Source organism: Oncorhynchus clarkii, chromosome 3 (genome assembly GCF_045791955.1).
Source record: "Oncorhynchus clarkii lewisi isolate Uvic-CL-2024 chromosome 3, UVic_Ocla_1.0, whole genome shotgun sequence".
Classification (NCBI taxonomy): domain Eukaryota; kingdom Metazoa; phylum Chordata; class Actinopteri; order Salmoniformes; family Salmonidae; genus Oncorhynchus; species Oncorhynchus clarkii.
The window spans coordinates 36,129,678-36,154,594 of record NC_092149.1 but is presented as its reverse complement, the minus strand read 5'-3'; the positions used below and the strand labels follow the sequence as shown (position 1 = coordinate 36,154,594).

Below are 24,917 nucleotides of genomic sequence, written 5' to 3'. Positions count from 1 at the left end.
ACACCTCATCGGGCCGTATTGCTTAAGTATACCTCGTTGGTGAGGTGTAACACACAATACTCAATACACCTGGGGGGTACAAAGGGAAAGGAGAGAGAAGAAGAGGGAGAACACACCACTAAATAGACCCATTCCCAGCACACGACACACTGACGTCAAGCACAGATGCGTGCAGCAGTAAGAAATCCATCGCCATCTGTGCCCATTGAACATAGCCTAGATTTACGTTTTCATTACCTCTAAACAAAATACTTCTTGCTTGAACAGTCGCTAAGATTACATTTGGTTGTGATCTTTGCAAATTGTTTTATTTAGGATGCAGCAGTTGTTAGCTAGAATGCTAACGCTCATTGATATAGCCTGTAGCAAAAGCTAGCAAAGAGCCATTTTACTGGTTGAAGTTGAACTTAGGACACTAAAGAGGCCTTTCTACTGACTCTGGAAAAACACCAAAAGAAAGATGTCCAGGATTAGTGCTCATCTGCGTGAACATGCCTTAGGCATGCTGCAAGGAGTCATGAGAACTGCAGATGTGGCCAGGGCAATAAATTGCAATGTCCGTACTGTGAGATGCCTAAGACAGCACTACAGGGAGACAGTATGGAGAGCTGATCGTCCTCGCAGTGGCAGACCACGTGTAACAACACCTGGACAGGATCAGTACATCTGAACATCACACCTGCAGGACAGAAATGGGATGGCAACAACAACTGCCTGAGTTACACCAGGAACACACAATCCCCCCATTAGCTCTCAGACTGTCCGCAATAGACAGAGAGGCTGGACTGAGGACTTGTAAGCCTGTTGTAAGGCAGGTCCTCACCAGACATCACCGGCAACAAAGTCGCCTATGGGTACAAACCCACCATCGCTGGACCAGACAGGACTGGCATAAAGTGCTCTTCACTGACGAGTCGCAGTTTTGTCTCACCAGGGGTGATGATCGAATTCGCATTTATCGGCGAAGGAATGGCCGTTATACCGAGGCTTGTACTCTGGAGCGGGATCGATTTGGAGGTGGAGGGTCCATCATGGTCTGGGGCAGTGTGTCACAGCATCATCGGACTGAGCTTGTTGTCATTGCAGGAAATCTCAACACTGTGCGTTACAGGGAAGACATTCTCCTCCCTCATGTGGTACCCTTCCTGCAGGCTCATCCTGACATGACCCTCCAGCATGACAATGCCACCAGCCATTCTGCTCGTTCTGTGTGTGATTTCCTGCAAGACAAGAATGTCAGTGTTCTGCAATGGCCAGCGAAGAGCCCGGATCTCAATCCCATTGAGCACGTCTGGGACCTATTGGATCGAAGGGTGAGGGCTAGGGTCATTCCCCCCAGAAATGTCCGGGAAATTGCAGGTGCCTTGGTGGAAGAGTGGGGTAACATCTCACAGCAAGAACTGGCAAATCTGGTGCAGTCCATGAGGAGGCAATGCACTGCAGTACTTGTTGTTGGTGGCCACACCAGATACTGACTGTTACTTTTGATTTCGAACCTCCCCTTTGTTCATGAACACATTATTCCATTTCTATTAATTCACGTCTGTGGAACTTGTTCAGTTTATGTCTCAGTTGTTGAATCTTGTAATGTTCACACAAATATTTACACGTGCTAAGTTTGCTGAAAATAAACGCAGTTGACAGTGATAGGACGTTTCTTTTTTTGCTGAGTTTATAATGCAGTTGATTTGCGATGACACAAACATTAATGTTAAGCAAGACATTCATACGAGCCTTAAAATCAAATTATAATCCAAAAGTACTGTGAAATGCACTCATAAGCAACATGTAAATAGAAGCTTTTTGTTGATGCCGTTCTATTAGAACTACCCCTTGTTCTGCCACCAACTTGCACGTGTCACCCTCACGTGACAATGTTTGCAAACACAGAAAGGGGTCTATATCCCATAGGAAAACCATTGCTTACATGTACATTTTAGTACCGAGATGAAGATTATTTAAGATACAGTTTGAAGAGGTAGGGTTTCAGATGTTTTTGAAGGATGGGCAGGGACTCTGCTGTCCTAGCTTCAGGGGGAAGCTGGTTCCACCATTGGGGTGACAGGATAGAGAACAGCTTAGAGTGGGAGGGCCAAGACATCTGAGGAGGCAGAAAGGAGTGCTCAGGTTGGGGTGTAGGGCTTGAGCATAGCCTGAAGGTGGGGGCAGGCGGTCTGTAGCATTTTGGATAGGTTGTAGGGATTTGATGGCACAAGTGGAGGCCAACCAACAGCGAGTTGAAGTAGTCCAGACGGGAGAGGAGAGTGCCTGGATTAGGACCTGCGCCGCTTCCTGTATGAAGAGCAGTTTCGTCTTGTCTAAGTTGAGCTTGAGGTGGTGGACCGACATCCAAGTTGAGATATCTGCCAGGCACACAGAGATGTGTGTCGCCAACTGGATGTCAGAAGTGGTGAAGGAGAAAAGTGGTTGAGTGTCATTCGCAAAGCAATGATAGGAGAGACCATGTGAGGATATGACGGAGCCGAGTGACTTGGTGTACAGAGAGAAGAGGAGAGGGCCTAGAACCGAGCCCTGTGGGACACCAGTAATGAGAGTATGTGGTGCATGCCACAAATCCTCTCCACGTCACTTGGTAAGAGCGGCCTGCAAGGCATGATGCAAACAAAGAGTGCACAGAGCATGAGACGCCCAGCCCTGAGAGGGTGGAGAGGAGGATCTGATAGATCTATCTGCTGGCTTTGACACCGTGAACTAAGAGGATGAGAACAGAGCAGTGAGTGTCAGCTTTGGCAGTGCGGAGAGTCTCCGTGACACAGAGAAGAGCAGTCTTGGTTGAGTAACCCGTCTTGAAGCCTGACTGCTCAGGGAGATCTAAGTTTAGCTAAGCTGAGAAGCCCACAGGGACTAACCTGTCTTGCTTTAGACAATGAGGATGCAGAATCAGAGCAGAGGTGGATACTTAGATGAGGATACCGGATTTAGTTTCAGTTAGCTAACTGAAGCCTGCAGACTGAGCTTGAGGCACCATAGCTCCCCTCAGCACATCCCCTTAATGTGCTGTTTGAGATTCAGAGCACAGACCAACCATCTCCAGCACAACATTAGTCATCCATCCAGCCCACAAATTAACATTAAGATGAAGTGGCACGGAGGGGCTCTGTGAGGAAGGATAGCTGAAACTCTGAATGAACTCAGAGGAGTCTGGGCTTAATGTGCACTTATCTCAGGTGATATGTCTGAAAGGAAATCAGTAGGTGTATTAGGAGGAATGGCAACTTTTGAAAATGTTACGTTTATTTCAAATCAAATCTAACAATTCCCCAACAACTACCTAGTACACACAAATCTAAAGGGAGGAATAAGGATATGTACATATAAATATATGGATTAGGGGCATAGGGATGGTGCAATAGACTGTATAAGGTACAGTCTATACATATGAGATGAGTAATGTAAGATACAGTGGAGCAAAAAAAGTATTTAGTCAGCCACCAATTGTGCAAGTTCTCCCACTGAGAGAGGCCTGTAATTTTCATCATAGGTACACTTCAACTATGACAGACAAAAGAGAAAAAATATCCAGAAAATCACATTGTAGGATTGTTAATGAATTTATTTGCAAATTATGGTGGAAAATAAGTATTTGGTCACCTACAAACAAGCAAGATTTCTGGCTCTCACAGACCTGTAACTTCTTCTTTAAGAGGCTCCTCTGTCCTCCACTCGTTACCTATATTAAATGGTGTGACCTCTGTCATTGCCAACAAAGGGTATATAACAAAGTATTGAGATAAACTTTTGTTATTGACCAAATACTTATTTTCCACCATAATTTGCAAATAAATTCATTAAAAATCCTACAATGTGATTTTCCGGATTTGTTTTTCTCATTTTGTCTGTCATAGTTGAAGTGTACCTATAATGAGAATTACAGGCCTCTCATCTTTTTAAGTGGGAGAACTTGCACAATTGGTGGCTGACTAAATATCTTTTTGCCCCACTGTATGTTAACATTATTAAAGTGGAATTGTTTAAAGTGACTAGTGAACCATTTATTAAAGTGGCCAGTGATATGAGTCCCTATGTAGGCAGCAGCAGCTCTGAGTTAGTGTCTTGGAGGGCAGGTAGTTTGCCCCCGGTGATGCATTGTGCAGACCGCACCACCCCCAGACCGCACCAGTTTCCGTACCAGGCAGTGATACAGCCCGACAGGATGATCGATTGTGCATCTGTAAAACTTTGTTAGGGTTTAGATGACAAGCCAAATTTCTTCAGCCTCCTGAGGTTTAAGAGGCGCTGTTGCACCTTCTTTGCCACACTGACTGTGTGGGTGGACCATTTCAGTTTGTTTGATGTGTAAGCTGAGGAACTTAAACTTTCCACCTCCACTACTGTCCCTTCAATGTGGATAGGGGGTGCTCCCTCTGCTGTTTCCTGAAGTCCACAATCATCTCCTTTGTTTTGTTGATGTTGAGTGAAAGGTTGTTTTCCAGACACCACACTGAGTGCCCTCACCTCCTCCCTGCAGGCTATCTTGTTGTTGTTGGTAATCAAGCCCACTACTGTTGTGTCATCTGCAAATGTGATGATTGAGTTTGAGGCATGCATGGCCACGCAGTCATGGGTGAACAGGGAGTAAAGGAGGGGGCTGAGCACGCACCCTTGTGGGGTGGGGCCCCAGTGTTGAGGGTCAGCGAAGTGGAGATGTTGTTTCCTACCTTCACCACCTGGGGGGCGGCCCGTCAGAATGTCCAGGACCCAATTGCACAGGGCGGGGTTGAGACCCAGGGCCTCCAGCTTAATGATGAGCTTGGAGGGTACCATGGTGTTAAATGCTGAGCATTAGTCAATGAACAGCATTCTTAAATAAGTATTCCTCTTTCCCAGATGGGATAGGGCAGTGTGCAGGCGATTGCATCAATATTTGGACCTGTTGGGGCGGTATGCAAACCGATGTGGGTCTAGGGTGGCAGGTAAGGTGGAGGTGATATGATCCTTGACTAGTCTCTCAAAGCACTTCATGATGACAGAAGTCAGTGATACGTACGGGGCAGTAGTTATTCAGTTCAGTTACCTTTGCCTTCTTGGGTACAGGAACAATGGTGGCCATCTTGAAGCATGCGGGACAGCAGATTGGGATTGGAAGCGATTGAATATGTCCGTAAACACACCAGCCAGCTGGTCTGTGCATGCTCTGAGGACACGGCTAGGGATGCCGTCTGTGCTAACAGCTCTGTGAGGGTTAACACGTTTAAAATGTATTACGTCGGCCACAGAGAAGGAGAGGGAGGGTGCGGTCCATGTTAGTGGGCTGTGACGGTGGCGCTGTATTATCCTGAAAGCTGGCAAAGAAGGTGTTTAGTTTGTCTGGAAGCGAGACGTTGGTGTCCGAAATGGGGCTGGTTTTCTTTTTCTAGTCTGTGATTTCCTGTAGAACCTGCCACATACATCTCGTGTCTGAGCCGTTGAACTGCTACTCCACTTTGTCCCTATACTGACATTTCGCTTGTTTGATTGCCTTGCGGAGGGAATAACTACATTGTTTATATATTCAGACATATTCCCAGTCCTCTTTCCATGGTTAAATGTGGTGGTTTGTGATTTCAGTTTTGCGCGAATGCCGCCATCCATCCACAGCTTCTGTTTAGGGTAGGTTTTAATAGTCACAGGGGGTACAACATCTCCAATGCACTTCCTTATAAACTCACTCATCAAGTCAGCGTATAGATCGATGTTATTCTCTGAGGCTGCCGGGAACATTTCCCAGTCCGTGTGATCAAAGCAATCTTGAAGTGTGGATTCCGATTGGTCAGACCAGCGTTGAATGGTTATAGTCACAGGTACAAGCTGTTTGAGTTTCTACCGTGCGAGTGCTGCAATCAATATGCTGTATAGAATTTAGGTAGCCTTGTTCTCAAATTTGCTTTGTTAAAATCCCCAGCTACAATAAATACATCCTCAGGATATATGGTTTCCAGTTTACATAGAGTCCAGTGAAGTTCCTTGAGGGCTGTCGTAGTGTCTGCTTGAGGGGGTATATACACAGCTGTGACGATAACTAATGAGAATTCTCTTGGGAGATAATATAGCCGGCATTTGATTGTAAGGAATTCTAGGTCGGGTGAGCAGAAGGACTTGAGTTCCTGTATGTTGTTACGATTACACCATGAGTCGTTAATCATGAAGCATACAGCCTCGCCCATCTTCTTCCCAGAGAGGTGTTTATCGCCGTCTGCCCTACGCATGAAGAAGTCCGGTGGCTGATCCGACTCCGACAACGTATCCCGAGAGAACCATGTTTCCGTGAAACAGAGAATGTTACAATCTCTGATGTCTGTCTGGAAGGCAACCCTTGCTTAAATTTCGTCTGACTTGTTGTCAAGAGAATGGACATTGGCGAGTAGTATACTCGGAAGCGGTGGGCGGAGTGCCCGTCTACGGAGTCTGTCCAGGAGGCCCCTATGTCTACCTCTTCAGCGGCACCTTGTTTTGGGACGGCTTCTGGGATTAGATCCACTGTCCTGGGTGGTTGTCCGAACTAAGGATCCGCTTCGGGAAAGTCGTAATCCTGGTCGTAATGTTGGTAAGATGATGTCGCTCTTATATCCAATAGTTCTTCCCGGCTGTATGTAATATCACTTAAGATTTTCTGGGCTAACAATGTAATAAATAATACATTAAAAAAACAAAATACTGCAGTTTCCTAAGGACTTGAAGCGAGGCGACTATCTCTGTCGGCACCTTCTTAGCATCATACGTGTGTGTGTGTGTGGGGGGGTGTGCATGTCAACACAGCTGTCAGTAGCTGTGTATGACGCTGTGGGTTTAAACAGGGTCACTCTCCTCACCACTGGCAAGATACTTTTGTATATATTCAGAAGTGTATGTGGACACCCCTTCAAATGATTGGATTTGGCAATTTCAGCCACAGCCATTGATGACAGATGTGTAAAATCGAGTACACAGCCATGCAATCTCCAAAGACAAACATTGGTATCAGCATGGCCTTACTGAAGAGCTCAGTGACTTTCAACGTATCACTGTCATAGGATGCCACCTTAACAATAAGTCAGTTTGTCAAATTTTTGCTCTGCTAAAGCTGCCCCGGTCAAATGGAAGTGCTGTTATTGTGAAGTGGAAACTCATCATCGTTCCTCATCAAACACTTACTACCGGGTTCCAAACTGCCTCTGGAAGCAATGTCAGCACAAGAACTGTCCGTCGGGAGCTTCATGAAATGGGTTTCCATGGCCGAGCAGCTGCACACAAACCTGAGATCACCATGCGCAATGCCAAGCATCGGCTGGAGTGGTGTAAAACTCGCCGCCATTGGACTCTGGAGCAGTGGAAACACGTTCTCTGGAGTGATGAATCATGCGTCATCATCTGGCATCCGACAGACAAATCTGGGTTTGGCGGATGCCAGGAGAACGCTGCCTGCCCCAATGCATAGTGCCAACTGTAAAGTTTGGTGGAGGAGGAATATCGGTCTGGGGCTGTTTTTCATGGTTCAGGCTAAGCCCGTTAGTTCCAGTGAAGGGGAATCTCAATGTTACAGCATACAATGACAGTCTAGATGATTCTGTACTCCCAACTTCGTGGCAACAGTTTGGGGAAGGCCCTTTCCTGTTTCAGCATGACAATGCCCCTATGCACGTAGAGTATGACTATTATATTTTAGTGGATGTTTTGGGAGATTGTTTTTAAAGGCTATATGCCATATCTATTTCAACACATTTTACAAAGGGGAAATGTAGAAACATGTATGGGACAACTGTATGGCCCTGTTGTATTTCTCAGGGCAAATGTGGCCTTTGACTCCTGTGTATTAACTAGGTTGGTGGCACCTTAATTGGGGAGAACGGGCTCGTAATAACAACTGGAGCAGATTGCTATAAAATACATCAAACACAGGGTCTCCAGGTGTTTGATGCCATTCCATTCACTCCATTCCGGCCATTATTATGAGCCATCCTCCCTTCAGCAGCCTCCTGTGACAGAATCCTTAGTAGGTGCTACAGTGAAAAAGGAGTCCTTGTTGATGAGAGACAAGGATTATTCCCAATCATGGTGGAGACCCCTGGTGTCCAACAGTGATACAGCACACTGACTGGGCCTAGGGCTGAAGTGGCCATTATTTCATCTCATGCTCTCCAATTAATTTGCTTTCTGAAGTTACCAACTCCAAATCTGAGTCTTCGGTCGTGTTCATTAGGCATGAAATGGAAGAAAACATACAAACAGGGAAGGACTCATTTTCAGTTGCAAAATATTTTTCAATGTTTTGTGATGCGTACCATAATGAACATGACCCAGCTGTCTTTTGCTTACCTGTGTGTATTCGTGTGTGTCGAACGAGCTGGCTGGGCTTTTTAAACGTCTTGCCACAATGCTGACAGCTGTTGGTAAATCCACTGCGATCAATATTCTTCTTGTAGTTTCTGGAATTCGAGCTGAGTGGCCTGACGGAAAAAAACAAGTGCAGAGAAACAGAAATCAACGCAATGTGGAAACAGTCTTTGGGTCAGGTTGTTCTTTTGAAACACAATTTAACTGCTGGTCCTCCAAACGAAAAATAGGAAACAGAAAGACACAGGGAGATAAGAGGCACCCAGTACACTTAGTAATGTGTTGCTAAACAAGCACTTTAGACAACAGTATCAATAAACCTGAGACCCTCTGTGCTACTGTCCCCTCGCTCTCTAACCTCATCTTGATGTGGGTCTTGGTGTGTTCCTTGAGCTGGCCCGCCATCTTGAACTCCTTGCTGCAGGTCTTGCAGGTGTACACCTTGGCCCCAGACAGCTCTTTGCGGTGCTCCTCCAGATGCAGCATGAGCTGACTGTGGAGAATGAACTCGTCGCCACACTCTGTACAGATCAGATTCTAGAGGAGGAGAGGGGGAAAGAACAGAGGCGGAGAAAGAGACGAGAAGATGAGGTCACAGACAAGAGGAGGACAGAGAAGGACCTCAATTCAGAAGACATGCATGCCCTTTAGAAAGCTGTCACCTATCTAAATTATATGTATTATCATTATTATTATTATTATTATTATGAGGATGGTTGTGACCTGATGTGAAAAAGTCCACAGATATTTAGTAATTAACTGAATAAATAAGATAATTAAATGACATTTTAACCTTCGATAAACCATATTTCACAGCAGATAGAAGACAATCAAATTGTTTTATTACATGTTTGAATGAGTTCAATCATATTTTTTTATTTTACCTTTATTTAACTAGGCAAGTCAGTTAAGAACAAATTCTTATTTACAATGACGAGGAACAGCCTTGTTCAGGGGCAGAACGACAGCTCGGGGATTCGATCCAGCAACCTTTCGGTTACTGGCCCAATGCTCTAACCACTAGGCTACCTGCCGCCCCATATCACTGATTGACTGACCTCCTCCTTCTCATGCAGCATGATATGGGACTTGAGACTGGCCACGCGGGAGAACTTCTTGTGGCACACCGGGCAGGTGGGGTTGGAGGTGGCGTGTGTGGACTTGTGGAGCGTGAGGTTGAACGCCACGTTAAACGTCTGGGCACACTGGTCGCACCGGTGAGGCTGGAAGGGAGAAAGAGAGAAAAGACAGTGAGTAAGTAAGTGAGTGTACACAAGGGAGTGACTGTGAGGGCTGCGGGTAGCCTAGTGGTTAAGAGTGTTGGGCCAGTAACCGAAATATCGCTGATTCGAATCAGCAAGCAGAGCAAGTGAAAAATCTGGAAATGTGCCTTTGCAAGGCACTTAACCCTTATTGATCCTGTATGTCACTCTGGATAGGACTGTCTGCTAAATTACTTAACCGTTTTTTTTTAAATGTGACTGAGTAACTGAGTCCTACAATAACAAATAGTCCAGACAGTATATTTTCTCTCCTGTTATAATTTTCAGGTAAATGCCAGTTGGTCTGCGTGGCTGAAGGTCTTATTTCCTGGGTATATTTTCTAATATATTTATTTCTTCAATAACTCTTGTCAGTTGCATTTGCTCTCTAGTGGCACTACATTTCCCTCATACATGGGGCTATTTGTCTTAAGAGGATGTTACCTCTGTCTGTCTGACTGTTTGCTCACTGGCCTGCAAAGAGGCTCTCTCACTCTTGATGGCTGTAAACACAAACTTAAATCTACTCGTGCTGTATCTCTGTGGACAAGCTACAACTGTTGTCTGAGGACAACTCATCCGTGTGTCGGGCAGAAACATCAGTAAAAGGACTAGGCCTATATGCTGGTACTTTTTGGGGGGGTTCTTTACCTTCATCAACAATGGATGTAACGTATATCTAGTGTTTTCACATCCGGCACACCATTCATACATACACAAAATCAATCATGTGAATGAAGTACATTTCTATCCATATCAAATGAGATTATTATGGTAGGTCTGTACTAGCCTGGTCCCAGATGGGTTTATGCTTTTGCTTACTCCATTGTCATTGTCAAGCTAAACATTGGCATGACAATTCCATAAGGCGTTGGCAAAAGAGCAGAAAGAGACCGGCACCCAGGCTAGGTCTGTCCAGCCTATGTCGTGTCAAACGGCCTCGTCTGGCCCTTTGCACTATGCTTGCCTTGTCGTTGGCCTCATGGTCGCGCTGGTGCCTCTGTAGCTGGCTCTCAGTAGTGAAGCTCTGGGAGCAGACGGTGCACTTGTTGTCCTTGGAATCGCCATGGCTGTAGTCCTGCTTGGCTCCAGATATACCCTCTGTTGACAGAAAGAGAGGGAGACAAAGACATTATAATTACCAGCATATTACCATGGTGCTCATAATTAGGTTACTTAAACGGTATCTGCAATTTCCCTAATGCTTTGGTCCACCAGCCTATTTCCCAGCAGATTCAAGACCGTAAGATATTAGGTTTAGGGTTTGCAGGGTTCTCCCCAGGATTTGTTTAACAGTGTGATGCTGCTAAGTCTGGCAATGGGAGGCCCGGAGTGGGGGGGGCAGCATTTGAACATCTGCAACTGCCATTTCATGTGATCTAGAGAAAATAATGGCCTTATTGGACAACACAGTTTTAAAATATATAAATAGTGGTGCAGCCAGTCCACAAGGTGGCACAGCGCATCTTACATTAGTTGGGGAAAACCCTAGGTTTGTATGCATTTTTCAGTCTGATTGATGTGTGGAAAGGAGATATTTTAGAACTAAACAAATCCAAATAACAAGCAGCCAAGCAATGGAATAGCCCTAATAAATCACATTTTATTGTAATTTTCATATTTAAACTAAAAAGAGGGTTAAGACACAGAGACAGATCATACACTAATACAGTGCCTTGCGAAAGTATTCGGCCCCCTTGAACTTTGCGACCTTTTGCCACATTTCAGGCTTCAAACATAAAGATATAAAACTGTATTTTTTTGTGAAGAATCAACAACAAGTGGGACACAATCATGAAGTGGAACGACATTTATTGGATATTTCAAACTTTTTTAACAAATCAAAAACTGAAAAATTGGGCGTGCAAAATTATTCAGCCCCCTTAAGTTAATACTTTGTAGCGCCACCTTTTGCTGTGATTACAGCTGTAAGTCGCTCGGGGTATGTCTCTATCAGTTTTGCACATCGAGAGACTGACATTTTTTCCCATTCCTCCTTGCAAAACAGCTCGAGCTCAGTGAGGTTGTATGGAGAGCATATGTGAACAGCAGTTTTCAGTTCTTTCCACAGATTCTCGATTGGATTCAGGTCTGGACTTTGACTTGGCCATTCTAACACCTGAATATGTTTATTTTTGAACCATTCCATTGTAGATGTTGCTTTATGTTTTGGATCATTGTCTTGTTGGAAGACAAATCTCCGTCCCAGTCTCAGGTCTTTTGCAGACTCCATCAGGTTTTCTTCCAGAATGGTCCTGTATTTGGCTCCATCCATCTTCCCATCAATTTTAACCATCTTCCCTGTCCCTGCTGAAGAAAAGCAGGCCCAAACCATGATGCTGCCACCACCATGTTTGACAGTGGGGATGGTGTGTTCAGCTGTGTTGCTTTTACGCCAAACATAACGTTTTGCATTTTTGGCAAAAAGTTCAATTTTGGTTTCATCTGACCAGAGCACCTTCTTCCACATGTTTGGTGTGTCTCCCAGGTGGCTTGTGGCAAACTTTAACCGACACTTTTTATGGATATCTTTAAGAAATGGCTTTCTTCTTGCCACTCTTCCATAAAGGCCAGATTTGTGCAATATACGACTGATTGTTGTCCTATGGACAGAGTCTCCCACCTCAGCTGTAGATCTCTGCAGTTCATCCAGAGTGATCATGGGCCTCTTGGCTGCATCTCTGATCAGTCTTCTCCTTGTATGAGCTGAAAGTTTAGAGGGACGGCCAGGTCTTGGTAGATTTGCAGTGGTCTGATACTCCTTCCATTTCAATATTATCGCTTGCACAGTGCTCCTTGGGATGTTTAAAGCTTGGGAAATCTTTTTGTATCCAAATCCGGCTTTAAACTTCTTCACAACAGTATCTCGGACCTGCCTGGTGTGTTCCTTGTTCTTCATGATGCTCTCTGCGCTTTTGACGGACCTTTGAGACTATCATTGTGCAGGTGCATTTATACGGAGACTTGATTACACACAGGTGGATTGTATTTATCATCATTAGTCATTTAGGTCAACATTAGATCATTCAGAGATCCTCACTGAACTTCTGAAGAGAGTTTGCTGCACTGAAAGTAAAGGGGCTGAATAATTTTGCACCATATTGATACACCTGACCAGGTCAGGCTGATCTTACAGATCTACAAACATTGAAGGATTAGCGCCAGGGGCATGGGCTAGGGAGCAAACAGGGAGTTCAGTTTCAATAGTATGCACAATGGTCAATATGATTTGTTCTTTAAGTCTATGAAATTAGTGACCAGGGGCCACATAAAATGTCAGGGGCCAAATTTGAATATCAGGGGGACTAGGAGTTCTTACTGGATTGGGTCTACTTTTTATGACAACTGTTGCAATCTCATAATTGCACTTCACTTGGTCATATTGTACATATGTAAAGGCCTGTATATTTACTGGAACTACTACATGTGCCCAGCTCATTGATAGAAAATTAGAGGTACACAAGTTGTTTTTGAAATATGTCACTGTAATTATATCCACAGCCATTGCGCATGTTGCGTGTAATGGTCATATGGGCGGGTCATATGTCGTGGTGGTAGTAGGCTACAACATCACGTGACTCCAAGTTTACTGTGACATGTTTGCGCATAGAAGAGTTTCCACCGCAATTGACCTAAGAAATATCCCTCCTTGTCTAACATATTTTGTTTTGTCGACAATTGATTTTGAACCATTTCATGTGTCTGAAGGTACAAACTCTGCCTTCCTGGCATGCCCGGAGAGCAAATCAAGTGCACTATAGGCCCAACGCTGACCAATTGGATGGCTAAGATTACAGTATCTGCAGTAACATAGCAGGCATAAAAGTAAGCTACAGAAAAGTCAATACTGTGAGATTTTAAAAACTTTTAAAGCCATTACTCTAGACTGTCAACGAATACATCAAAGAGCTTTATGAGTGAGTCCTTGTTTTTACTCCGCACTGTCAAAAACTTTTATTCAACACTTTTATAAGCCATAAATTAACAATTCTTTCTGAATGTCCTATCCAGAACCGATTACAGTTGAGGAAGAGTCCTCCCTTCTTTAACTGAACACATGTCCACTGACCATCTCCCCAAGCCCCAGCAACCTGTAGGTTCTTCCTACTTCCTACTACAACCAACACTGAGTTGTAATGAGCAGGAAATTGTATCAATAGGCTTGCATTATTATTAGCAGCTCGGGTCTTTAATTATTTTTCTATATCGAGGAATATTTCACTTTCTACGTTCATAGGAGTAACATGAATTTGTGCATGAAGCAGAAATAATGCGGTGTGACTCTAGTTTCACCATCAACTAGAAGACTGTCACTTTTTGGTCAGTGTCAGGGGTGGAAAGGGAGTGGAGGGACATTGAGAGGCAGACCCTCAGTCTGCCCTCTCTCTCCACTGAGACTGGCCAGATGCAGGCACCATCAGCCCAGTACAATAGAAAGCTAATTATTTAAATGTATGCTCACTCAGCTGTACCTCAGAAGTATTACAACAACTGACCCTTACTGGTGTGATCCTATAGCTTAATATATATATATATAATGGTCCAAACAACAGTGCATTGGCAGGGCAATTCAAGCAATGCGGTGATAATGTATTGGGCCTATAGGCTAGTGCACAAACCTCATTGCTACAGTACTGTTTTTAATAGGCTAATGTTGCATAGGCTTGCTTTTTTAAGTCATGTTCAAAACAAATCTGAGTGGTAGATCTCGCCTTGCATTTTGACTCAGAAAAGATTGGTGACCAAATGCACTAAACAAACCCACTGAATATTCCTGGGGTGTAATCATCACAACGTTTGAAGAAAAACTAGCATTTCTATTGGACCGGATCAGCAAATAGGGATGGACCTACCTGAATCTGACCAATAGAAACGCTAGTTTTCTAGTAGTAATGATTACACACCTGATGGCCTAGCTGGTAGAACATACATAATACATAATACATGCTAGCTAGTTCCTTGGACGAGTTAGTAGGCTGTCATAAAACTAAACGTGGAAAAAATATCTGATACTATAGCTAGCTCGTCTAACTAACGTTACTACTCTTACGATACCAGCTAGCTAACTACCAGTTGAATTAATTCTGGCATAGGGATATTCTTCGTTTTTTTGTGGTTTTACAGCTGTATCTCGCTGGCAACGCGCTAGTTAGCAATAGGATGGCAACTAACTTTAACTTAGCCACATGCATAAAACTCATTCTCTTCTGATCACTCAACCTGAGTTGGATGCTAACTAGCTAAACTAATGTTAGTTAACTAGGGTTAACAGTAGTAGTTATAACTCGCTGATGTGGCTATCGAGCTGCAGCGAACTGAGACCGGATGGTGAAACACTCCACTTTCTTGATGGTTTGGCTAGCTGAGTGACATCTAGCTAGTGGTCTCGCAAACAAAAAATAAAAACAAAGGCTAGCCTGTTACCCAACTGCCTAGCACCAACATGCTAACACACGAGTCAGAAAAACACATCGAACTAACGTTAATTAGCCAAATTCTCTATATTTGACAGGACTCTACGGGAACTACTGCCCCACTGAAGTGTAAATTAGACTGAATCTGGATAAGTAGAGCCACCGAAATGTTATTAATATCATTCCGCCTCAATCACTACTTTACAGTACAAAGCCATGGACACCCGGAATACTATATCCGGGGACTATATACACTATACTCAAGTGAGTTTATCTCAGCTACGCAGCAGCTTGTCCATTCATTACGAACTTGTGTAAACAGCATGGTTGCTGCCTTTTTTATTCGTGATATTTTGGACTGATTACCTGTTCCGTCGTTGGTTTTATCCCTCAGTTTGCGAGGCCGGCCCCGCGGCATAGTTCCAGGTTTCAGGGCGGGTGTACTGTGAACGATTTGGGTTTCAAAATGGCAACTGCCTCACCACGAGCACTTCGCGAACACATGAACTCTTCAGTGCGGTAGTAGTGCACGTCTAGCTAGGCTACTTGTTGTGAGGCTCCGATGCATGGAGGAGGGAGACATCTAGCGTATATGGATATGCATTGTCTCAAGGAGGAGCAGGAGTGTCATCAAATTCTTAATAAGAATAGGGAATAAAGTCTCTTTTTTTCTTTTTTTTAAGAACAGGTTCAATAATCATATCCTGCTTGTGAGTCAACTTTTTAATGCAGAAGGATTGTTACTCAATTATGAGTAATTTAAAAAAAATCTCCTTACAATATCCCGGCTACACCTACAGAGTTTGCCATAGTCTTTGATGCTATTCCATCTGGAACTCTCATGTTGTTTAGAGGTGTAGCCAGACCTCTTCTTCTTGACCTACCATCGCTTAATCCAGTTGACTCTCCAATAGGGAAAATGTTTCTCTTTGCTCCCTCAGAAGAACAGATCTATATGTGCTTTATTTCAAAGGGACATTGTATCCATTCCTTATGTCACAAGTTACTGGAATACATTGGTCACTAATATATGTTGGAAAAAAGTTGGGTTATTACCACACAAATATTTGCTTGTTAACAAGGTCAAAAAGGTCTCCTTCAGAATGATCCATAAGTATTACCCTGCGAATCATTACCTGAAGAAACTCAAAAAAAGACATTAACATTGATTGTACTTTTTGTGTTGAGCATCCAGAAACAGTTTCGCATTTATTTTGGCATTGTCTACATGTAGAACAATTATGGAAAGATATTCACAGTTTAATAATTGTTAATATGCTTGATGACTTTTGTTATGGGAGAATGTGCTGCTCGGCTTCCTTTACTATAATAAAGATAAAGAAAAACAATTTTACCTCAATCTAATTGTGGCAATGGCAAAATGTCATATTCATAAATGTAAATTCACTAATAAAAAACACTTCCGTGTTTTCAATAAGGAATTCGAGCAGTACATTAAGACCATTCTACATTATTCTAATAAGAAAGCTGTTAAAACAATCAATATGGTTGTTTCTTTTAAGGTCTTTGTATAATCTGTAATTTGTTGTACCCCCTAGCATATGTTATCATTGTCTATATGTGTACTTCTTGCATGTATACAGACTATTCTAAAAAAAAATAATAATAATTATAAGAATAAGAATAACGTTTTTTTTTTTTTAAACACTGTAAAAGGAAAGGGGAAAGTCGTCGATCACCTGACACCATTCAAATCAAAATCAAATTGTATTCGTCACATGCAACTGGTGTATACTTTTAAAATAAAATAAAAATAGTCTATTTTTTTTTCCATGTCCAATGACCGCATATAATTAGGCACTTTTATAAAGTAGGCACAATTCCTGTTCAAAATCATGCAAGAAAAAGCAAGGATATGCTGGGGGGAAAGCAACATTGAAGCATTAATACATTATTAAGATGTATTATCTTCCTGTAGGCTAATGTGGTCTAGGCCTACCTGTTCCTGTGCCATGATTATGGCATTGGACATGTTATCCTCATAGGATTGTGGGCTACATAGTTTCCGTGATGCAGTGCATGTAAACTCAATTAAATTTTATGTGGAATGTGATGAGCTTTAGAACTAAAATGCATAGCCTATAGGCATAGCCTATATCCCTAAACCCTGTTCACTGCATATACTGTATATAAAACACTGATATGCATCACTGACTGTACCCTAACTTGTGATGCAAAGATTTACCAAATATGATTGTTGTCACGTTCTGACCTTAGTTCCTTTGTTTTGTCTTTGTTTTAGAATGGTCAGGGCGTGAGCTGGGGTGGGCAGTCTATGTTTGTTTGTCTATGTTGTATTTTGCGTTTGGCCTGGTATGGTTCTCAACCAGAGGCAGGTGTCGTTAGTTGTCTCTGATTGAGAATCATACTTAGGTAGCCTTTTCCCACCAGTGTTTCGTGGGTGATTGTTTTCTGTGTCTGTATGTTCCACACGGAACTGTTTCGGTTTTCGTTTGTCTTTCAATTTCTTTTTTGTATTTTCGTGCTCAGTGATTTTGTTCATTAAAACATGACGAACACGTACCACGCTGCATATTGGTCCGATCTCTCATACTCCTCGTCAGAGGAGGACGAATCCCGTTACAATTGTGACCTTTCATGTATATAAGGCTATAAATTTGATTGCTCTGATAACAGAGTGACAGATTCACTTTATCAAGCATGTCTCAGATAAACATAAACAATTTGTCTTATTCTGGCATAGGTCTCATAGGTCTACTCTAAAATCTGTATGGCAAGTCTATCACTGAACAGAGGGAGGGAATCATCCCAACAGGCAGCATCACTATGCAGATGTTTGGGATCCTACCAACAGCCACCATCCCTGTTCAGAGGGAAGCGATCCTTCCAGCAGCCAGCATTGTCACTGCACAGAGGGAGGAGATCATCCCAACTGACAGCATTACTCCACAGAGGGAGACAGGCAACAAGCATCACTGTGCATAGTCCCTGTTAAGGAGGGGATTCTCCCAACAGGCATTGTCCCTGGTCAGAGGGAGAGGATCCTCCCAGCAGCCAGTATTCCTGTGCTGAGGGAGGGGATCCTCCAAACAGACAGCATCACTGCAGAGGCAGGGAATCCTCCCAACATGCATCAACCCTGCGAAGAGGGAGGGGATCCTCCTAACTGGCAGCATCACTGCACAGAGGGAGGAGATTCTCCCAGCAGCCAGCGTCCCCTGCGAAGAGGGAGGGGATCCCTTCAACAGGCATCATAAATCCACCACCTCCCATCATCACCATGGTATGACCAGCGTGTGACGCTGGAATGAATACTCCACATGGAGATTTCTATTCCAGGAGAAAAGGTAGTTTAATCTTGAGCTAACAGGCATTTTGCACTGTTTTGCTATGGCTGTATTCAAATCAAATTGTATTGGTCACAAACACATGGTTAGAAGATGTTATTGCGAGTGCAGCAAAATGCTTTTGCATCTAGTTCCGACAGTGCAGAAATATCTGCAAATCTAAGTAAAGGAATGGAATAAGAATATATACATATAAATATATGGATGAGCAATAGGCAAGATGCAATAGATGGTATAAAATATAGTATATACATATGAGATGAGTAATGCAAGATACGCAGACATTATTAAAGTGCCATTATTAAAGTGACTAGTGATCCATTTATTGAAGTGGCCAATGATTTTAAGTCTGTATGTAGGCAGCAACCTCTCTGTGTTAGTGATAGCTGTTTAACAGTCTGATGGCCTTGAGATAGAATCTGTTTTTCAGTCTCTCGGTCCGAGCTTTGATGCAGCTGTACTGACCTCGCCTTCTGGATGGTAACGGGATGAACAGGGAGTGGCTCGACTGGTTGTTGGCCTTGATCTTTTTGGCCTTTCTGTGACATCGGGTGCCTTAGGTCTCCTGGAGGGCAGGTAGTTTGCCCCGGTGATGTGTTGTGCAGACTGCACCACCCTCTGGAGAGCCTTACGGTTGTGGGCGGTGCAGTTGCCGTACCAGGCGGTGATGCAGTCCGACAGGATGCTCTCAATTGTGCATCAGTAAAGGTTTGTGAGGGTTTTAGGTGACAAGCCACATTTCTTCAGCCTCCTGAGGTTGAAGAGGCGCTGTTGCGCCTTCTTCACCACACTGTCTGTGTGCACCATTTCAGTTTGTCCGTGATGTGTATGCCTAGGAACTTAAAACTTTCCACCTTCTCCAGTGATGTCCCGTCGATGTGGATAGGGGGTGCTCCCTCTGCTGTTTCCTGTAGTCCACGATCATCTCCTTTGTTTTGTTGATGTTGAGTGAGAGGTTTTTTGCTGACACCACACTCTGAGTGCCCTAACCCTGTAGGCTGTCTTGTCGTTTTTGGTACTTAAGCCTACTACTGTTGTGTCATCCACAAACTTGATGATTGAGTTGGAGGGCTGCATGGCCACGCAGTAATGGTTGAACAGGGAGCACAGGAGGGGGTTGAGCACGCACCGTTGTGGGGCCCGAGGGTTGAGGATCAGCAAAGTGGAGATGTTTTTTCCTATCTTCACCACCTGGCGGCGGCCCGTCAGGAAGTCCAGGACCCAATTGCACAGGCCGGTGTTGAGACCCAGGGCCGCTAGCTTAATGATGAGCTTGGAGGGTAATATGGTGTTGAAGCAATATTTTGAATAGTGTAGTAGTGTGGTGGCAGGTAGCCTAGCGGTTGAGCGCGTTGGGCCAGTAACCGAAAGGTCACTGGTTTGAATCCCCGAACCGACTAGATCTGTCAATGTGCCCTAGAACAAGGCACTTCACCCTAATCGCTCTGGATAAGAGTGTCAGAGCCTTAGGAAACTGCAAAATGTGTCCCCCCAGAAAGCTAGGCCTTTGACTTTCACCTGTAATTGTTTATTTATGTCTGAGAAAACAAACTTTTCAACCATATGATCTAGTACATAATGAAAGCATAATAAACCATATACAGATATGATAATATGATTGTAAATTCATGATGTAAAAGACCAAGCCATTTCATACTTTATAATATACTGTATAGATCAGTTTTCGGGAACATCTACCCCAAATATTAGGCTTCCTATTTTGAATCCACAGGTGACATCTTGTGTGACCATGTGACCTGGCACAGTAAAACCGGTTTTAAAAGAAACTGGCTATAGGGGTATACTATAAATGAAGCTAGATTTCCGCAGGCGTTTATAAAGCTAGCCAGCTTCGTGTAGCTTCACATTCCCACTCAGGCTTCATCTGTACTACAACTGTGGATATTGCTTGTCCGCCTGCCACTTGTAACTGTGCATGCCCATGTTGCACGTGGCTGGTCGAACGCCGAACTCTGCCCTACACAATATAAATATAATTACTATCGGGATGCATAATTGCCATGGTTTACTGTTGTGATGCATAGTTGCCATGGTAATTTGCAATATCCAGTCAATGAGCATTATGGACTATGTACTAATACTACAGATTCAAAATTGGCCTACAAATGCTTACAACATTCTCATCATGACAGCATTATCTCCCAAAGCAATTACGGCATTCCAAACACAAAAATAATTGAAATGTGTATCTATATATATTTTTTTTAACCTTTATTTTATCAGGGAGTCATACTGAGATCAAGGTCTCTTTTACAGATGAGCCCTGAATTAAATAAATTACAGAAAAATCACACGTCAAAATATCAATACAAAATGCAAGCAAAAAGAAGAACATGGTCATAAAAAAAACACATTCATCAGTAATAAGGTCCTCAAATTTAAAATGTTTTTGAAGATTGTCACGGCTCCTCCTCTGCATTGCAGGGGCGGTTCCTCCTGCAGGCAGAGGAGGGTCGTTAATGATTGGAGTCACCTGGGATCAGAGTATTTAAACTGTTACTAATCACCTCTCTCTCTACGCTCCTCCAGGAATGAACCTGTTTTGTTTGTTCTTTTGTAGTTTTGCATAGTTTTCACACAGTCTTTCACACACACAGATTCACGCATCCATGCACTTTACATACACCTTACATTATGATACTTCCACACCTCATTCATTTTTCTTAGTTTAAAGTTAATAGTTTTGTTTACAATAAAGATTTTTTTAAATTGGCCTATACCTGTTCGCGTCCCCTCATTTTTGCCACAGGCTATGAGCCGTCCTGTGACAAGATTGTTCCATAAAGAAGGTGCAAGATAACCACAAGCTGATTTTCCTAACTCAGTAGAGACCAATGGAATTTCCAGAATTAGCCATCCCTGAGACCTTGTGTGGTAATTCCTACTGCATGTCCAAAGTTTAGTAACGATGTTAGATACAGTGGGATGTTGTCACTTAGGTTGAAGCCATTTGACATCAAAGAGGGCCAACCAACTTTCTGCTAGAGAATTCCGTGATGAGTACTAAAATTGTTGCCCGTAATAAAGCACAGTGTGCTATGATAAACTGCATCTAACGGCTTTAATGAAGTGGCAGTTGCGTTCATGTAGATGGTGTCGCCGTAGTCTAGGACTGATAGGAACGTTGACTGAATAATTTGATTTCTCCTATTTAGCGAGACTTATTTCTATAGAATAATCCCATTTTCATTCTCAGCTTCTTACAGTGCCTTGCGAAAGTATTCGGCCCCCTTGAACATTGCGACCTTTTGCCACATTTCAGGCTTCAAACATAAAGATATAAAACTGTATTTTTTTGTGAAGAATCAGCAACAAGTGGGACACAATCATGAAGTGACGACATTTAAACGACATTTATTGGATATTTCAAACTTTTTTAACAAATCAAAAACTGAAAAATTGGGCGTGCAAAATTATTCAGCCCCTTTACTTTCAGTGCAGCAAACTCTCTCCAGAAGTTCAGTGAGGATCTCTGAATGATCCAATGTTGACCTAAATGACTAATGATGATAAATACAATCCACCTGTGTGTAATCAAGTCTCCGTATAAATGCACCTGCACTGTGATAGTCTCAGAGGTCCGTCAAAAGCGCAGAGAGCATCATGAAGAACAAGGAACACACCAGGCAGGTCCGAGATACTGTTGTGAAGAAGTTTAAAGCCGGATTTGGATACAAAAATATTTCCCAAGCTTTAAACATCCCAAGGAGCACTGTGCAAGCGATAATATTGAAATGGAAGGAGTATCAGACCACTGCAAATCTACCAAGACCTGGCCGTCCCTCTAAACTTTCAGCTCATACAAGGAGAAGACTGATCAGAGATCTACAGCTGAGGTGGGAGACTCTGTCCATAGGACAACAATCAGTCGTATATTGCACAAATCTGGCCTTTATGGAAGAGTGGCAAGAAGAAAGCCATTTCTTAAAGATATCCATAAAAAGTGTCGTTTAAAGTTTGCCACAAGCCACCTGGGAGACACACCAAACATGTGGAAGAAGGTGCTCTGGTCAGATGAAACCAAAATTGAACTTTTTGGCAACAATGCAAAACGTTATGTTTGGCGTAAAAGCAACACAACTCATCACCCTGAACACACCATCCCCACTGTCAAACATGGTGGTGGCAGCATCATGGTTTGGGCCTGTTTTTCTTCAGCAGGGACAGGGAAGATGGTTAAAATTGATGGGAAGATGGATGGAGCCAAATACAGGACCATTCTGGAAGAAAACCTGATGGAGTCTGCAAAAGACCTGAGACTGGGACGCAGATTTGTCTTCCAACAAGACAATGATCCAAAACATAAAGCAAAATCTACAATGGAATGGTTCAAAAATAAACATATCCAGGTGTTAGAATGGCCAAGTCAAAGTCCAGACCTGAATCCAATCGAGAATCTGTGGAAAGAACTGAAAACTGCTGTTCACAAATGCTCTCCATCCAACCTCACTGAGCTCGAGCTGTTTTGCAAGGAGGAATGGGAAAAAATGTCAGTCTCTCGATGTGCAAAACTGATAGAGACATACCCCAAGCGACTTACAGCTGTAATCGCAGCAAAAGGTGGCGCTACAAAGTATTAACTTAAGGGGGCTGAATAATTTTGCACGCCCAATTTTTCAGTTTTTGATTTGTTAAAAAAGTTTGAAATATCCAATAAATGTCGTTCCACTTCATGATTGTGTCCCACTTGTTGTTGATTCTTCACAAAAAAATACAGTTTTATATCTTTATGTTTGAAGCCTGAAATGTGGCAAAAGGTCGCAAAGTTCAAGGGGGCCGAATACTTTCGCAAGGCACTGTAACTAACTTATCAATATACTTTTTAAAAGACAGCTTTTCATCTATCCAGATACCTAGATATTTGTAATCACAAACACTCAATATGGACACCATCCAAAGTGCATATGCTTAAATCATCAGACTTGTTTTTTGGTGCACTAGAGAACAACATATACTTAGTATTACCTGCACTCAGTACAAGTCCAGATTACAATTTTTACAGACAAGTCAATATTAATGTAAAAAGTACAGGACCGAGAATCAACCCCTGAGGAACACCTTTCGTAATATCCTGGAAAGCTAATACCATCAGTAGCTGTTCTGTCTGTCAAAAACCTCTGAATTAGCAGTGAATGATCAACAGTTTCAAAATCCTTTGACAGGTCAATGAAGAGGGCAGCACAATGTTGCCTTTTATCCATACCCTCAACCACATCATGTATAATCAGGGATGCAGCTATGAGTAGTGCAATGACCTGGTCTAAAACTGACTGATGTACATTTAGAATACATTTCAAGATAAGAAAGATCTTAGCTAAGAATTAATCAAGGATTGTAATGTTTTGGCTAGGCAAGAAAGTTTAGAAATAGGCCGATTTAATTATTTATGTCACAAGGTTCACCACATTTGTGAAGGGGGAGTACATGTGCCGCCTTCCAAACCTTGAGGATAGTACCAGATATTATCGTCAGATTAAAAATATGGGTTAATGATTCAGCAATCGGGGGGGCAAATAGCTGCAGCGAAAATGGATCAAGCATATCTCCAGTTTTTTTTGTTTTTTTTTAGATCAATGTGTGTATTCTGGTTTATGAACACAACCAGGAGCTCACATTTCTTGAACATAAATATTTAAAGATTGGGATGCCATGAAATTTTATTTGACATTTTTTATATATTTTTTAACCTTTAACTAGGTAAGTCAGTTAAGAACAAATTCTTATTTACAATGATGGCCTACCAGAAGGAAAAAGGCCTCCTGCGGAGACGGGGGTGGGATTCAAAATAAAAAATAAAAATATAGGACAAAACACACATCACGGCTAGAGAGACACCATAACACTACATACACAAAGAGAGACCTAAGACAACATAGCATGAAAGCAACACATGAAAACACAGCATGGTATCAACACAACATGGCAGCAGCACAACATGGTAGCAGCACAAAACATGGTACAAACATTATTGGGCACAGACAACAGCACAAAAGGCAAAAAGCTAGAGACAATACATCACGCGAAGCAGCCACAACTGTCAGTAAAAGTGTCCATGATTGAGTCTTGAATGTAGAGACGGAGATGAAACGGTCCAGTTTGAGTGTTTGTTCCAGTTCGTTCCAGTCGCTAGCTGCAGCGAATTGAAAAGAGGAGTGACCCAGGGATGTACAGTGCCTTGCGAAAGTATTCGGCCCCCTTGAACTTTGCGACCTTTTGCCACATTTCAGGCTTCAAACATAAAGATATAAAACTGTATTTTTTTGTGAAGAATCAACAACAAGTGGGACACAATCATGAAGTGGAACGACATTTATTGGATATTTCAAACTTTTTTAACAAATCAAAAACTGAAAAATTGGGCGTGCAAAATTATTCAGCCCCTTTACTTTCAGTGCAGCAAACTCTCTCCAGAAGTTCAGTGAGGATCTCTGAATGATCCAATGTTGACCTAAATGACTAATGATGATAAATACAATCCACCTGTGTGTAATCAAGTCTCCGTATAAATGCACCTGCACTGTGATAGTCTCAGAGGTCCGTTAAAAGCGCAGAGAGCATCATGAAGAACAAGGAACACACCA

At 42.8% G+C, this 24,917-nt stretch overlaps 1 protein-coding gene across 1 annotated transcript in view; it reads right to left on the bottom strand.

The window, feature by feature from the left end:
- Positions 1-15,404, bottom strand: part of LOC139394495 (zinc finger protein 236-like) — a 92,243-nt gene extending 76,839 nt beyond the window's left edge. Inside the window, exons 1-5 of the mRNA XM_071142571.1 lie at positions 15,353-15,404; positions 10,540-10,673; positions 9,369-9,533; positions 8,669-8,847; positions 8,293-8,423 (exon numbers count right to left, since the gene is read on the bottom strand). Coding sequence (XP_070998672.1) covers positions 8,293-8,423; positions 8,669-8,847; positions 9,369-9,533; positions 10,540-10,673; positions 15,353-15,404 — 661 coding nt within the window. The remainder of the gene's footprint in view (positions 1-8,292; positions 8,424-8,668; positions 8,848-9,368; positions 9,534-10,539; positions 10,674-15,352) is intronic.
- Positions 15,405-24,917: the final 9,513 nt, after the last annotated feature.